General features: G+C 55.6%; 1 protein-coding gene across 1 annotated transcript in view; it reads right to left on the reverse strand.

Moving 5' to 3' along the window:
- Nucleotides 1–2546: 2546 nt before the first annotated feature.
- The window catches only part of TNFRSF13B (TNF receptor superfamily member 13B), a 34199-nt gene continuing 23607 nt past the window's right edge, over nt 2547–13138 (reverse strand). The window contains exons 3-5 of the mRNA XM_044250629.1: nt 11819–12064; nt 3319–3495; nt 2547–2797 (exon numbers count right to left, since the gene is read on the reverse strand). Coding sequence (XP_044106564.1) covers nt 2547–2797; nt 3319–3495; nt 11819–12064 — 674 coding nt within the window. The remainder of the gene's footprint in view (nt 2798–3318; nt 3496–11818; nt 12065–13138) is intronic.

Below are 13138 nucleotides of genomic sequence, written 5' to 3' on the forward strand. Positions count from 1 at the left end.
ATACCACATGGCGACCACAGCAACAATACTGTCTTATCTACTTGAAAGTTGCTTAGAGAGTAGATCTTAGATGTTCTCACTACAAAAGGAGCGGAAATTCTCTGATGGGATAGGAGGGTTCGCTAATGCTACAGCGGCCATCGTTTTGCAGTTTGTAAATGTATCAAATCATCACATTTTACATTGTACACTTATACAATGTTACATGTCAATTATATTTCAATAAACCTGAAGAGAGGAAAAAGATAAGTGTTGCCATAAATAGGGAAATGGCGGGGTTGGCAAGGTATGGCTCATGGTTCGAATCAGACCCGCCCCCTGTTTCTGGAAGTCATTTTATGGAGCACAGCCTTCCCTGCTTGCTACTTAGGCAGGGGCCAAGTGACTATCCGGCCACCGGAGCAGGAACTGAATGGTCCACAAGACCCATGATATTGACTCTCTGATCCTTTCCAGCAGAGCTGGCTGAGCCCCAGGCTAGGCGACAGGGGGGCAACAGACCCGCCAGGGGGTCCTGGAGCACACCCCAGGGGAGCAGTGACTGCAGCCTAGCTCCGAGCCTGTGACAAGTGGCAGGAATCAGAATATATGTTGGAGACAGAACTTTATCCGGAGCACGTATACAATGGGCAGTATTTAGAGTTTCTGATTTACGATCTACCCAAGGGATCCCTGTCTTAAAACACACATACACACTCCCAACAAACAGCAATTGCAAAACCGACCAAAACCAAGATTATTTTTGTCTGACAGCTGCCAGGGTTGAGCACTCAGCGCCTGGCATTTTCCACAGCCCTGGCTCCTACAGTAGCACCAGAACCATCCCCCAGAGTCCCCAGGTTCGGACAGGCAGAGCTGGACCGCAGGAGAACTGGACGCCCGCACACCTTCCAGGTGAGCCTTCCTGTCAAAGCGGCATCTGGGAGGCACCCAAACATGCCATGACCTTGTCAGCGTGTGGGGACACCTACACAAGTTACAGCCTTTTAGTGACAACCCTGTCATTGGATAACTACTTGCATGGGGTTGGTGGCAGGAAACACTGCTGTTAGAGTGTCACCATTTGCCATGTGGGGCCGACCGAGCGACAGATGGACACACTCTAGAAACCCCAAATTCCTGTGTTAAGCCCCAACCCTCAGCTCCTGGAATGTGACTTTATTTGGACATGGAGTCTTTACACAAGTGCTGGAGGTAAATGAGGCAGGGGGGCGGGCCCTGATCCCATATGACTGGCTTCCTTACCTAAAGGACATAACTGGGCCTGGCCAGACTCAGAAGGCGGGAAGATGCAGGCTGAGCTGAGAGCAGCTGGGAACAGATCGGTCCCTCAGGGCTCTCAGAAGTCAGTGCTGCTAGCTCCGGGATCTCAGAGGATGCCCCTCGAGAAGGAGGGGACAGTGATTTTCTGTCCCTGAAACCACCCCGTGTGTACTGCTTTGTTCTGGCAGCCCCGGCACCCGAAGCAGCCTGTTAGCCTGTGGAGGGTGGGCGGATGGCACATCGGGTGTCCCGTCTACACCTCCCGAAGTGTGTTATGTGTACCTCTGATACGTGTCGCTGTGCCAGGTAATTTTGGGTGCCACAGGGTGAATCATTTTACTCCTCTTGACCGTGTATTTATCTGACTGTATAAATGCTTCTAAGGATCGTTATGCATTTTAAGTGCGACTAAAATGTGGATTTCGATGCCACTAAAGAGAACTCTAAAATACAGGTAACATCTCAAGTGGGTGGGTGCTCACATATGACTGCTTTGTGTTAGCATGCATGAAATCTAGCACGGGGTCAGACTAGGGCTAGAGGAAAAGGGGAGTCCATATAAAGATTCTTAAGAGTGCAGGTTGGTGGCTAGATGGGGCCAGAGGTGTGTGCAAAGGAAGCTGCTCCTGTTGGCGGCCAGGCTGAGAGCCTCCGGCTTTCACACCAGCTGCCGGCTCTGGGCTCAGTCTGCCCGGTCCTGTCCATCTCATGCCCCACTACACACCCACACTCTCACACACACGTGCAAACCCATGCACACACGACGCACTGGTTTCCCCTGCTGTGCTAAGCCTAAGGAGGCATGGTGGAGAATCTATTTTGTAAAAGGAATGCAGGGGAGCCCCACCCTCCAGCAGGAGGACCACCGGCTTCCCCCAACTCTGGCTTTGCCTCTTAAATGGAAGCTCCTGCAGACTCCCCGCCCACCGTGTACCCGCTGCTTCCCACCAGGCGCAGGTCCGCAAGCTGGCCTTGCGGTGGAGCCCTGAGCCCGGCGAGGCAGCGGGAGACGTGGGACGTCCAGAGGCATCACAGGGGAGACACGACCAAAAGCATGGATAGGGAGGAGTGGGCAGCCGCGGAAGGTTTTATTTCTAAAGAAGGGCTCTCGGGGACTCTGTCCATCAGGCATGGATAGCTTCACTATAGGTGTGTAGGTGAGGGTGACCTGCAGTGGAGACACGGGATAAAGACATGACAGGCCTCCTTCCCTGGCACCTCTCTCCCTCCCTCTCCACTTCTCTCCACCCCTGCCCCTCTCCCCATCTCACCCTTCCCCCGTGTCACGCAGCGGGGCCTCCCTCCTCGGCGGGCGCGCACAGGACCTCAAGGCCTCCGTCTGGGGCGCGCGCGCAGGGCTGTGCGGTCGCGGACCGGCCGAGGCGCCCCCACCTCCCCGAGGGCGCGGCGTCGGGGGTCCGGGACGCGCCCGCGCTCTCCTGGGTGGGCTGCCTGCGCTCCGGGAAGCAGAAGCTGCACGTCTCCACCGGCTCTGGCGGCGTGCCCGCGGCGCTTCCAGCTTCCATCCAGTGATCTGCGGGACAGGGAGAGGGCGATGGCGTTGGCTTTGGCCTTGGCTCCGACTCCTCCTCTACCGCCCTGTACCGAGGGCACAGGCTGCCAGGTTGTAGGGTTCCCGCAGACGGTAAACTGCCCTGCCCGTCCGCGCCCCACGCGCAGCGCCCCCTCCTGGCGCCAGCGCCAGCTCCCCTTCCGTTGGACAGATTGGTTGACCTCCTCCCACACCCCCACCCCTCACCAAACCCCCAGGGGGACCGCCTCTTCCAGGTTTCAGCCCTGGAAGCCCTGCGCCCCTGCCAACCCCCTGGCCATCACCCTACACCCACCCTCCCTCAGGTGCCCCATCTCTGGTCTTGATGTTGAACCTGATTTCACCAAGACAGTAAAAGGGCCGCAGGGAGGTTCCCCACCAGGGTTTCTCAGGAAGGGCCGGCAACACGCTCTTCCCTTGGAGACAGGGCCAGTGCCAGGTCATGGGGATGGCCCGCAGCGGGTCTCACAGCAGTGGGAGTGTGCGACCCACTTCTCGCTCACCCTTGGAGGACTTGGCCTGGGTCCGACATGGTGCCGCTGAGGGCTGGCAGGAGAACTGGTCCCCTCTCCTCTTGAGGAAGCAGGCCACGGCCAGGAGGAAGCAGCAGACGATTGCACACAGGCAGAGCCCCAGTGTGCTGTAGACCAGGGCCAACTGGTCGGCGCTCAGCTTCAGCCCTGGGGGCGCCCCAAAACAGTTGTGAGGCCCTAAGATCGGGAGAGGCCCTTCACTGCCTAGGGCCCTGCTCTGGAGTGTTCCCTCTTTCTTTTCCCTCACCGGGCCCAGGGAAGCCACATGACCACTGCATGCCCCCGGACAGAGCCCCCAGCCCCAGCGTGCTGTCCATCTGTCTGGCTCCTGGAGAAGCTGGTTCCCTTCCTCTGAGGCTTGGCTGGTATGGACCCTCCTCTGGACTTTGTAGGAAATCAGCCCCCTGGACCCCAGGCTGGTAGGCCTCTCTCCTGAGAGCACAGAGCTGGGCCCCTTTGGGGCGGCCCTTGTGGCGTCTGCTCTTGCCATAGGACATAGGCTGGGATGGTACCAGAGCTGGATGGATACATGACCAGACAGTAATCCTGTCCTGACCTGGGCTTTCCTCCAAGAGGGGGCCTTCCTGGGGAAGTGTGCTTGGAGAAGGAGACCGGTCCAGTTGCTTCTGAGGCTGGGATAGCAAAGCAGGGGGCGCTGGGGAACGGGGCTGCTGGTCCCTCCACTTCTCAGGGCCTCGAGCCTCCGGTTTGGATGCGAAAGGAAGACTCAGCCCTGAACCAAAGTGCTGCCCTTGACATTTCTCCTGGATCCTGTCATCAGGACCCTTTCTAGGCCCCTGGGAAGGACAGAGGGGCTAGAGTTGATTCCGGCATGTGATGAACTGAAGATGTGGACCACCCACAGAGCCCTTATATGGCAGCAGCACTTCCAGGAAGATCTCCTCTAACTCCCTGCTCCTGTCAGGGCGAATGGACTACCCCGCCTTCAGATCTTGAGATAGAACTCATATGCCATCACATTCCTCATTCTAAAGGGTGCAGCTCCGTGCATTTGAGTATATCCACAAGGTCATGCGAGCGTCGCCGCCATCTGATTGGGAGACGTTTCCGCCACTGTGTCACTCCACATCTCCCCTGCCCTAGCCCCTGGCACCACGGCTCTCCCCTTTGTCTCTAGGATGTGCCTATTCTGGATCTTTCCCGTGAATGGAATCATACAGTATGTGTCTGACTTCTTGAGCTGCGTGTGATTTCAGGGCTGTTCCACACTGTCCTGAGTGTCAGGACTTCACTCCTTTCTACGGCCCGAGAATGTTCCATTGTAAGATCATAACCCATCTTTCTCCGTTCCTCTGCCCAAGGACGTTTGGGCCGTTGCTGCGATTTGCTGTTGTGAATAGGGCTGCCGTGAATGTTTGCAGACAAGTTTTCATGGGGACGCATGTTTTCGGTTTTCCGCTGTGAGCCTAGGAGTGGAATCTCTGTCAGGTGGAAATTCTCTGGTTTTTTTGAGGACCCTCCAGACTGTCTTCTGCAGGGGCTGCCCCGTTTGACACTCTATTTTGCAGGTGACAAAACAGATTTAAAGTCCCTCTGTTCCCAGTCACAGCTGTCCCTGGGAGCAGGTGTGACGGACTGGGGGCCAATGCGCAGGGCTGGCCACACGGAGGCGGCAAGGACACCGCCCCTGACACGCTCCTCAGAGTCTCGAGTTTTGTAAAGTGACAGGGCTGGCAGGTGCCACCCTGACACTTATGGGGGAGACCAGGCGTTTACAGAGGGAGACTGGGTCCTCTGGGCGGCACTGTCGCTCTCGTCCCTTCCCTGGAGCTCAGGGAGGCCCAGAGGAGGGGGAAGCCTCTCCAAGCACGCTTCCCCAGAAAGGCCCCCTTTCCTTTGAGGAAAGCCCAGGTCAGGACAGGATTACTGTCTGGTCATGTATCCATCCAGCTCTGGTACCGTCCCAGCCTATGTCCTATGGCAAGAGCAGACGACAGCCACAAGGGCCCCCCAGTGGGCACCCTATGTCGGTGCTGCAGATCTGGAGACTGAGGCCCTCAGGGACAAGAGGAACAGGGCATAGGACAGAGCTGGGCGACCGTCCGCATTTCCCAGCTCCCAGGTCTTTCTGTCTGCCTACCTGCTGCTACTCGCCTCTGGGACACTATGACAGCATCCTCCCACTGGGTGCGCAGGGGAGAGGCCGGTGGCCTGTATTCACATCAGGGACCCAACGCTCAGCCACCAGAGTGTGAAGCAACAATGAGCTGCTGCGCGGGCTCAAGGATAGAGTCTGAACATCTGCGCAGTCACATGTTCTCAGTGCCATTTCTACCACCGAGACCTGGCGGCAAGTGTTCACAGATGGTCCCCAAAGAGCCGCCTGCCCACAGCCTGCCCCCCACATCAGGGCCAGGCTGGGCCTCCCTGCGGCGGCAGAGCCATGTGTGCCCTCTGAAGGCCGGGGAGCTCCTGCTTCTGCTCTCCTGGGAGCCCTGGCCACCACGTGAGAAGGCCAGCTGAGAGGGCAGTGGAGGGCCTCATGGAGATGCCACGTGCGGAGGGTGGGCCTGAGACTGAGGGAGGGGCGGGGTGTGGCCACTGCAGCATCAGAGCCTCCAGGTGACCCCATGCCCCTGCCCCCCATCTGTTTGAGGCTGCACAGACACCCCAAGCAGACGCCAGACCTGCCCAGCTGAGCCCAGGAACCCACAGAACCAAGCGAGATAATGAAGGTGTTATTTGTAGGCCACTAAGTTTTCGGAGGCCACAGTAAACACCCAGACTGTGCTCCTGAGCAGGGGAGGGGCCGTCCCAGCTGCTCTTCACCCCTTTGCCCCCACCTGCGATCGGAGGCTTCCTGGGGGCAAGGGGACAAGCTCGTGCTGGTGACCAGCCCCCAGGACACGCTTTACAGAGCCCCTGACCCAGGAAGGGAAGAGCGAATTGAAAGTACAGGGGTCCCCTTTCATCTGACTCACAAGAGCACCTCGTTTGGGGAGACAAGTTTGAGGGCTGGAACCAGCTACCAATGTCGAAAACACACTTTCCTGATGTCCATGGATTTGCTGACTTCACTTCCCGGCCACATCCCACCCCCACACACACAGATGGTCCCTGGAGCCTTGTTCAGAGCAGTGGAAGCCTGGGTCAGCCTCAGACGGACCAAACCCCAAGAGATACGTAGCGAAAGTGGGAGGTGGTGCTTTGGATGCCGGCGGTGCTGTGAACCTCATAAGGAGCTGTAGCCGGGCCTTAGGTAAGGAAAGGGCGGAAGTCGGTTCCACGCTCAGTGCGGAGCCCAACATGGGGCTTGATCTCACCACTCTGACATCAAGACCTGAGCTGAGATCAAGAGTCGAAAGTTCAACCAAATGAGCCACTCAGGTGTCCCTCCTGTTCTTCTTCTTTTTTTAAATGATCTGTGTGTGTCATCTATTTAAACAGGAAAACAGCTGAAGCTCCACCAGAGGGCAGCGCACACGGCTTCTGGCGGCTTGGGAGCCAGGCTGGCCCCAGTCCAGGGACAGTTTATTTCCAGACTGCTTTTTGTTTTTGTTTTTTGTTTTACTGTCTTCAAAGACATCTCATATCTAAAAACAGAACTCCCCCAGACTGCTGCGGTCCCCGGCTCAGGCTCAGGCTGGCCAGGTGGTTGGTGTTATGACTTGCCACTTTGAGGCAGAGGGATGTGTGGTGGCCCTGGGCCGAATGTCCACCTTGAGATGGGGTTTCCTGCAGTGAGTGTGAGTCTCATTCTCCCGTCACTGGGGGGCCTGCAGATGTCTGTATCTGTGGGCCTTTCCCATAGACAACCCCCACCATGGGGTCTGTGCGTGCTTGTGTGTGTGACACTTGGTTGCCGTTTTGGGAGACGAGTTTGGGAAAGGATGGGGGGCATCCCCTACTCCACTCCATCGGGGTCTGGGATCCTGGAGTCCCCCTTCTTTCTGGTGCCACCTCCTCCTGCTGGTGGAAGGGCAGCAGGGCATGGGGGATGACTCCCTCCCAGCCTCACCCCTGCTCCCCGTTCAGCCTCCCTCTCCCTGGCCCCTGGGTCAGGCCCCCTGGTCTTTCTGTTTGCTCAAAGGTTTAACAAAGGAAGCCCCGTTCTGCCCCTGGGCCCCCTCCAGCCACGACCTGTTCCTCCCTTCCCTTCTCAGCCTGATTTTGAAGACTAACCTCAGGGCCACCCTGTCTATATTCGGGCCCCACACATAAGGAACCCTTGAGCAACTCCTGAGACAAAAGCGTGGTCCTCCGCGACCCGGAAATGCTGACCGCTGGCTGTTATGGACCTGACCCCCACACCCCCGTGAGAACACGGCTGTTTCCCACCCTGCACACATGACCTGCAGGTTCATGAGTCTCTTCCTTAAATGCCTGTCGTGCTTCCATTTTGCCAAGCCCGTGATCCTGCTGGGACCACCCTGTGCCTTTTCTCCCTAGGATGCTTGTAGCCCAAAGCTCAGTGCTCCGCCACCATGCTGGATGCTGCTGCCCCTCGGGTCCTGCATATCCTCACCTCCTCTGCTTTCAGTCCCCCTGCCTGTGACCTTCATGGGAGGCTCTGCACTCTAGGCCATAGCGTCCTAAGCCACTCAGTGAACACAGGGGGCCCTGGAGGGCAGACTGCGCTTCCGGACCCCCAGTCTGCTTCTGAGTGTTCCCATCTGGTGGAATTAGGTTAAAACGGACTAGGAGATGCTAAAGGCCTGATAAAGGATGATACGCATGAGACGGAGAGGGAGAGGTCTGGCTTCTTGGCCTCAGGAACAGTGAGAGAGTATCTCCTTGCCCTGCCCCCCGCCATTTCCTCAGGTCAGGACTGCCTCCACCTACGGACACCTGAAAATGGCCCTTCAGAGGGTCCTCTGGCCTCCTTGTGGCCAGAACTGCTGGACATCTGCAACCTTCTCTGTGCTGGGACCTATTCCTTCCAGAACTTTCTTCCTTATTTGCCTTTGTGACATAAAGTCATCTGGGTTCTGCTCTGACCTCCTTGACTACTCCTTTCCAGTGTGTCTGGGGGACCTTCTCTGACCCCTCAGAGGCAGACCCCCCTTTCCACCACCCATAGAATTTCCCTCTCAGTCCTTTTCTGTGCACACCTCTTGGGTGCCCGGGGCATCTTTTCCGTTCTTGGAAATATAGCTGCTACCCCATAAGCCCACGAAATTCAAGTTCTCTAGTGAAATGCTCCCTAGAGCTCTGGACCTATGTGAGGGTCCTGGCTTCCCTGGAGGCTGGTATCACCCTCCCATGGGGAGACCCAGCTTGGAACTCTTGGTCCTTCTGGTTCTCCCTCCCTTGACCCTGGTTCCTTCCCTCCCCCCAAAGAAGCGCCCCCTCATAACCTGCAACTATGACCTTATTTGGAAAACAACAACAACAACAACAACTTTGTGTATTTAAGTTAAGGATCTCAAAAAGAGATCATCTGGATTAGGATGGGCCCTAAATTCAGTGACAAGCGTCCTTATAGGTGAAGGAGAGAAGACAGACACACGGCGAGGCTGTGCGAAGATGGACGCAGAGACCAGAGGGCGGCCACCACAGACTAAGGCGGTCCTGGGGCGACCAGAAGGAAAGAGCCTCCCCAAGAGCATTGAGGGAAGCGCAGGCCTGCCTACTTCTGGATATTAGCCTTCTGGCCTCCAGAATGCTGAGAGAGGACATTCGTGTGGTTTTAAGTTCCCAGTTCGTGGCAAAGTGTTAGAGCAGCTACGGGAAGCTAACACAGCCTACCCAGGACGGGACCCGCCTTCTGCTCTTCCCGCCCGATGAGGCCCCATGCCCCCAAATCTCAGAGCCACTGAGGCCTCAGGAGATTCCGTGAGGGAGGTGCTGTCATGATCGTTACAGGTGGGGACAGGTAGGCACACATGGTCCAGAAGCTTCCCTGGATCCAGGCGTCAGCAGGCTTGGGGGGCCCTGCTCCCAACACACCTGGAGCACTTAAACTGTGACTCAGGAGGCCCCTGGATAGAATCTGGGGGCTCCGTGGACTTGGATGAGAAAGGCACGTTTTCAGCTTCACTGACGGCCTGCTGAGGGTCAGGCTTTGCTTCCCCTGTCCGCGGAGGCCACAGCTCCGAGTGGCGGGACCAGGACCGTGGCTTTGTCCATGGCACAGCGCGGGGTATCTGTGCACCCACGTGCTCGCTCCCGCAAGCTGCGCCGTCCGCCTGCGCTCCTTGGGGGCTGGAGGTCCGCTGTCCCCCAGTCCACCGCTCCGTTATGCCATCTGAAGCTTTCACAGAGAAGCACCAAGATTCATCCTGACCTTCCAGTTTGCACAATACTTTGGTAATCCTTTGATTTAATATTTACTTCGATCTCATGTTTCCCAGAAACAGGCTCTAGGGGCCCCTGCTGCCTTCACCAGTGTCCACCCTTCAGGGGCTCTGGGGATCCCCCTGCAGCCCAGTCCGTACCCTCTCGTCTATGGCTGCCTCTGCCTCCAGGAGCGCCATCAGTGGCCCCAGCCTGGCCGATAGGGCCATCTGATCCTCTCCCAGGGCCCCGGGATGCTCCGCTGCTCCCCCTGCCCCTGACTCTGGTGCCCACTTCCCCTTCCCAAGAAGTCTGTTCAGGGAGAAGCAGACACTCTCTCCACCTAGGTCATCCCTGTGCGTCTCCCTGGCTAACAGCCAGACACCAAATGTTGACCTGGAGCTCCCCACTCTGACCCACAGTGGGGCAAGCTGACTGGAAATACCAGGGACTCGAGCCTCTAGAAGATTCCAACCATGCATGCCCCCCTGCACCGGGGACCTCTCACCCCCGGCCACGAAACCCCAGGCAGGCTCCCTCCCCTTGCTTTCAGGCCATCGTCACTGCAGCCTCATCGGGTACACTCTTGGCCAGTGTGTAGTATCATCAATTTCAACAGCCAAAGTGTTCACACTTTCGGGGGGGGTCCCTCCTGCTTCGGCAGAGTGACCACCACGTCCCACCCGAGTCTAGGAGCCCCTGATGCAGGGACTTAGTGTCAGTCTCCTTGGATTTGCCTTGTAGCACAAAGCTCTTGTCCCCCCTTCATGGCACAGCAACCTGACTCCTCAGAGCATCTGTATATGCTGTTCCCTCTGCCTGGAAAGCCCTTCCGCCACCTTGTCTCTTACACACAGTTTCCTTTGACACGAGCAGTTACGTAGGTTTGGTGGGTACTCACAGACCCTGACGAGTGTTCTCTTATAATCTTCACAACTCCATGAAGATACATGATCTCATTCACACAGAATCAAGGCTCAGAGAGGTTAAGTAACTTGCTCAAGGTCACACAGTTAGTGGGGGAACCAGGGACTGACTCCATGGCTTCGACCATTACCCTAGTCTGCCTTGCCTCCCGTCACACCCCTGGCTGGGTTGTGTTGCCACCACACACTGAGATTAATGTCTCATTTGCCCAAGTCGGGCATTGTCTGTCTCTACCATTAGACCGCAGCTTCTGTGGGGTCAGGGACAGGATTTGCCTGGTTTTGCTGCCTTGCCCATGCGCAGCAAACCCTCACAGTTATGTGTCCGATGAAGGAATGGCAGTCTGGAAGGCCTGCAGAAAGAGCTGGGGTGGGGTTGAGGGGAGGTCTGGCAGGGATGTGGACTTAGCAGGGGGATGGCAGAATTAAGGAGCCCACAAGGGGGCCGGGATCGCATCAGCTCCACCCCCAGCAGCAGCCAGAGGCAGCCTGGTCCCACGGCGTCCCCCAGACCATGCTCTCCAACAGGTCCCCACCTGGCCTTCCAGGGGTGTGACCCTGGTACTTCCTGCTTATGGTCCACACCAGGTGCAGCCTCTGCCACACCAGCACACCAGGGGTCAGAGGAGAATGGACCAAAGCCCCAGATCTCTGGGGATACTCAGACCACAGCCACACAGTCATTAAGGCATGGAGTCCCTTGGGAAGGCATGCGGTGTCCCTGGCTATGCTGTGGTAGGAGTGGGACAGAGAATGCTGCAGGCTCAGGCATGACCTGCCCTGTTGACCCCATTGGCCCCCCACCATGTCCTTTCACACCCCCACCACACATCCTGGTGTGTAGCCCTGGAGCCATCATGAGGCTCCCGGCTTCCACCCGCTGCCCTCCAGGGATAAGCTTGACTGGGAGTTGCAAACAGCAATAGCTAATCATGTCCCACGGGCAGCAGGTTACCCTCAGGAAGTGACAATCCCATGAACGCCGCTCTGGGTCTTTTGCTCCTGCAGAGCGAGTAAACTTTGGGACTCATCAACTTGGCCTGAGTCCCAGCTCAGCATTGCTCATGCACTCACTTACACCTCTCAGCAAGTCCACCTTCTTTTCCTCCTGCATTCTTAAGGCCCGCAGACTTCTAAATATTTTGCCTAAATTTTTTTCTATCCTGTGATGACCCTCCCCTGCCTTCTGGCCATTTGCCTGGACTTTGGACGTCCTGCTTTGCAGACCATCCTTATTTAGGCCTGGCACCTAACCTTCCACCCACTGTGACCCTCAGACACCATCAAGTCAACCTCAGAGGGCTTACCTGGGCCTGCCTCTGAGCCTCTGTGCTCTGTTCCCTGGTACCTTCCCAAGTCATCTGACCTGGTTTCAGCTTCCCCAGACCGCTGTCTCTTGAGCTCTGGTGGGAGGTTCACATGGCTCCTGAACTTGTTCTCACAGAAGTATGTGCACTGCTTGGGGTGACGTCCACAGACGGAAGCACAGCTGATGCAATCCTTCAGGAGCTGATCATAGTACCTGCCTTCCTCCTTGCGGCACCTGAGCGACTCTGGGAGAGAGAAATGAGTGATGTTATCAGATGATAGAGATCTGTAGGCCCTGTGAAGCTGGCCTTCAAGGGCATCACAGTTAAAAAAAAAAAATCGCAGTTCAATTCCCCAAAGGTAATTCCAGAGTAATGCAAGTTCTTTCCCAATATGTAAATAGAAGGCTATTCATTGTCCTCTAAGTACTGTTTTAGCCACAATATATACTTTGATATGTAGTATTTTTCCTATACTATTTACATTTTTACTTTTCATTATTACTGCTTCTTTGACCTATAGATCATTTGGAAGTGCATTTCTTATTTTCTAAACATATAAGAATTTTCTAGTTATCTTTTAAAATTGAAATCTAGGTTATTACATTATCACATATGTTCTTTACTTGCATTTTTCAAACTTCATAAAGGAAAAACATAGTTCATATTAACATAGGATTGGAGGAAGAAGCCAACAACCACCTTGGCAGCTTGAGGGAGGAGGTTGGAAGAAAGTTGGGAAAGCTCACACTAATAGTGTTTCTTCTGTCTTAATGAATGAGAATTATAAGAGCTTAAACAGACATCAGTGCCAAGGAGCAGAAGCCAGGCACCCTAAAGCCCAATCATACTTGCATTAAGAGAGCAATTTTGAGTGCATAACAGAAATCTGTACTTTCACAGGGCAAGCTTCCCTTGTCTTTAAAATAAGATTCTATTTATATGAAAATGTGACTCACATAAAGGATTTTAAGGGCACATTTCAGAGGCAGTGCAAGATAGAGGCTAAGAACATAGCCTTTAAGGCCAAACAGATTTGAGAGCATCCCTAGTCTACCCGTTGAGGTTGTGGGGTCTTAGTCTCTCTGTGCCTCAGTTCCCACATTTCCAAGACAAAGGTTGATTTCTTTTTTTTTTTTTTAAAGATTTTATTTATTTATTTGACAGAGAGAGATTACATGTAGGCAGAGAGGCAGGCAGAGAGAGAGAGGAGGAAGCAGGCTCCCTGCTGAGCAGAGAGCCCCGATGCGGGACTTGATCCCAGAACTCTGGGATCATGACCTGAGCTGAAGGCAGTGGCTTAACCCACTGAGCCACCCA

The sequence above is a fragment of the Neovison vison genome, chromosome 5, assembly GCF_020171115.1.
Source record: "Neovison vison isolate M4711 chromosome 5, ASM_NN_V1, whole genome shotgun sequence".
NCBI classification, from domain to species: Eukaryota; Metazoa; Chordata; class Mammalia; order Carnivora; family Mustelidae; genus Neogale; species Neogale vison.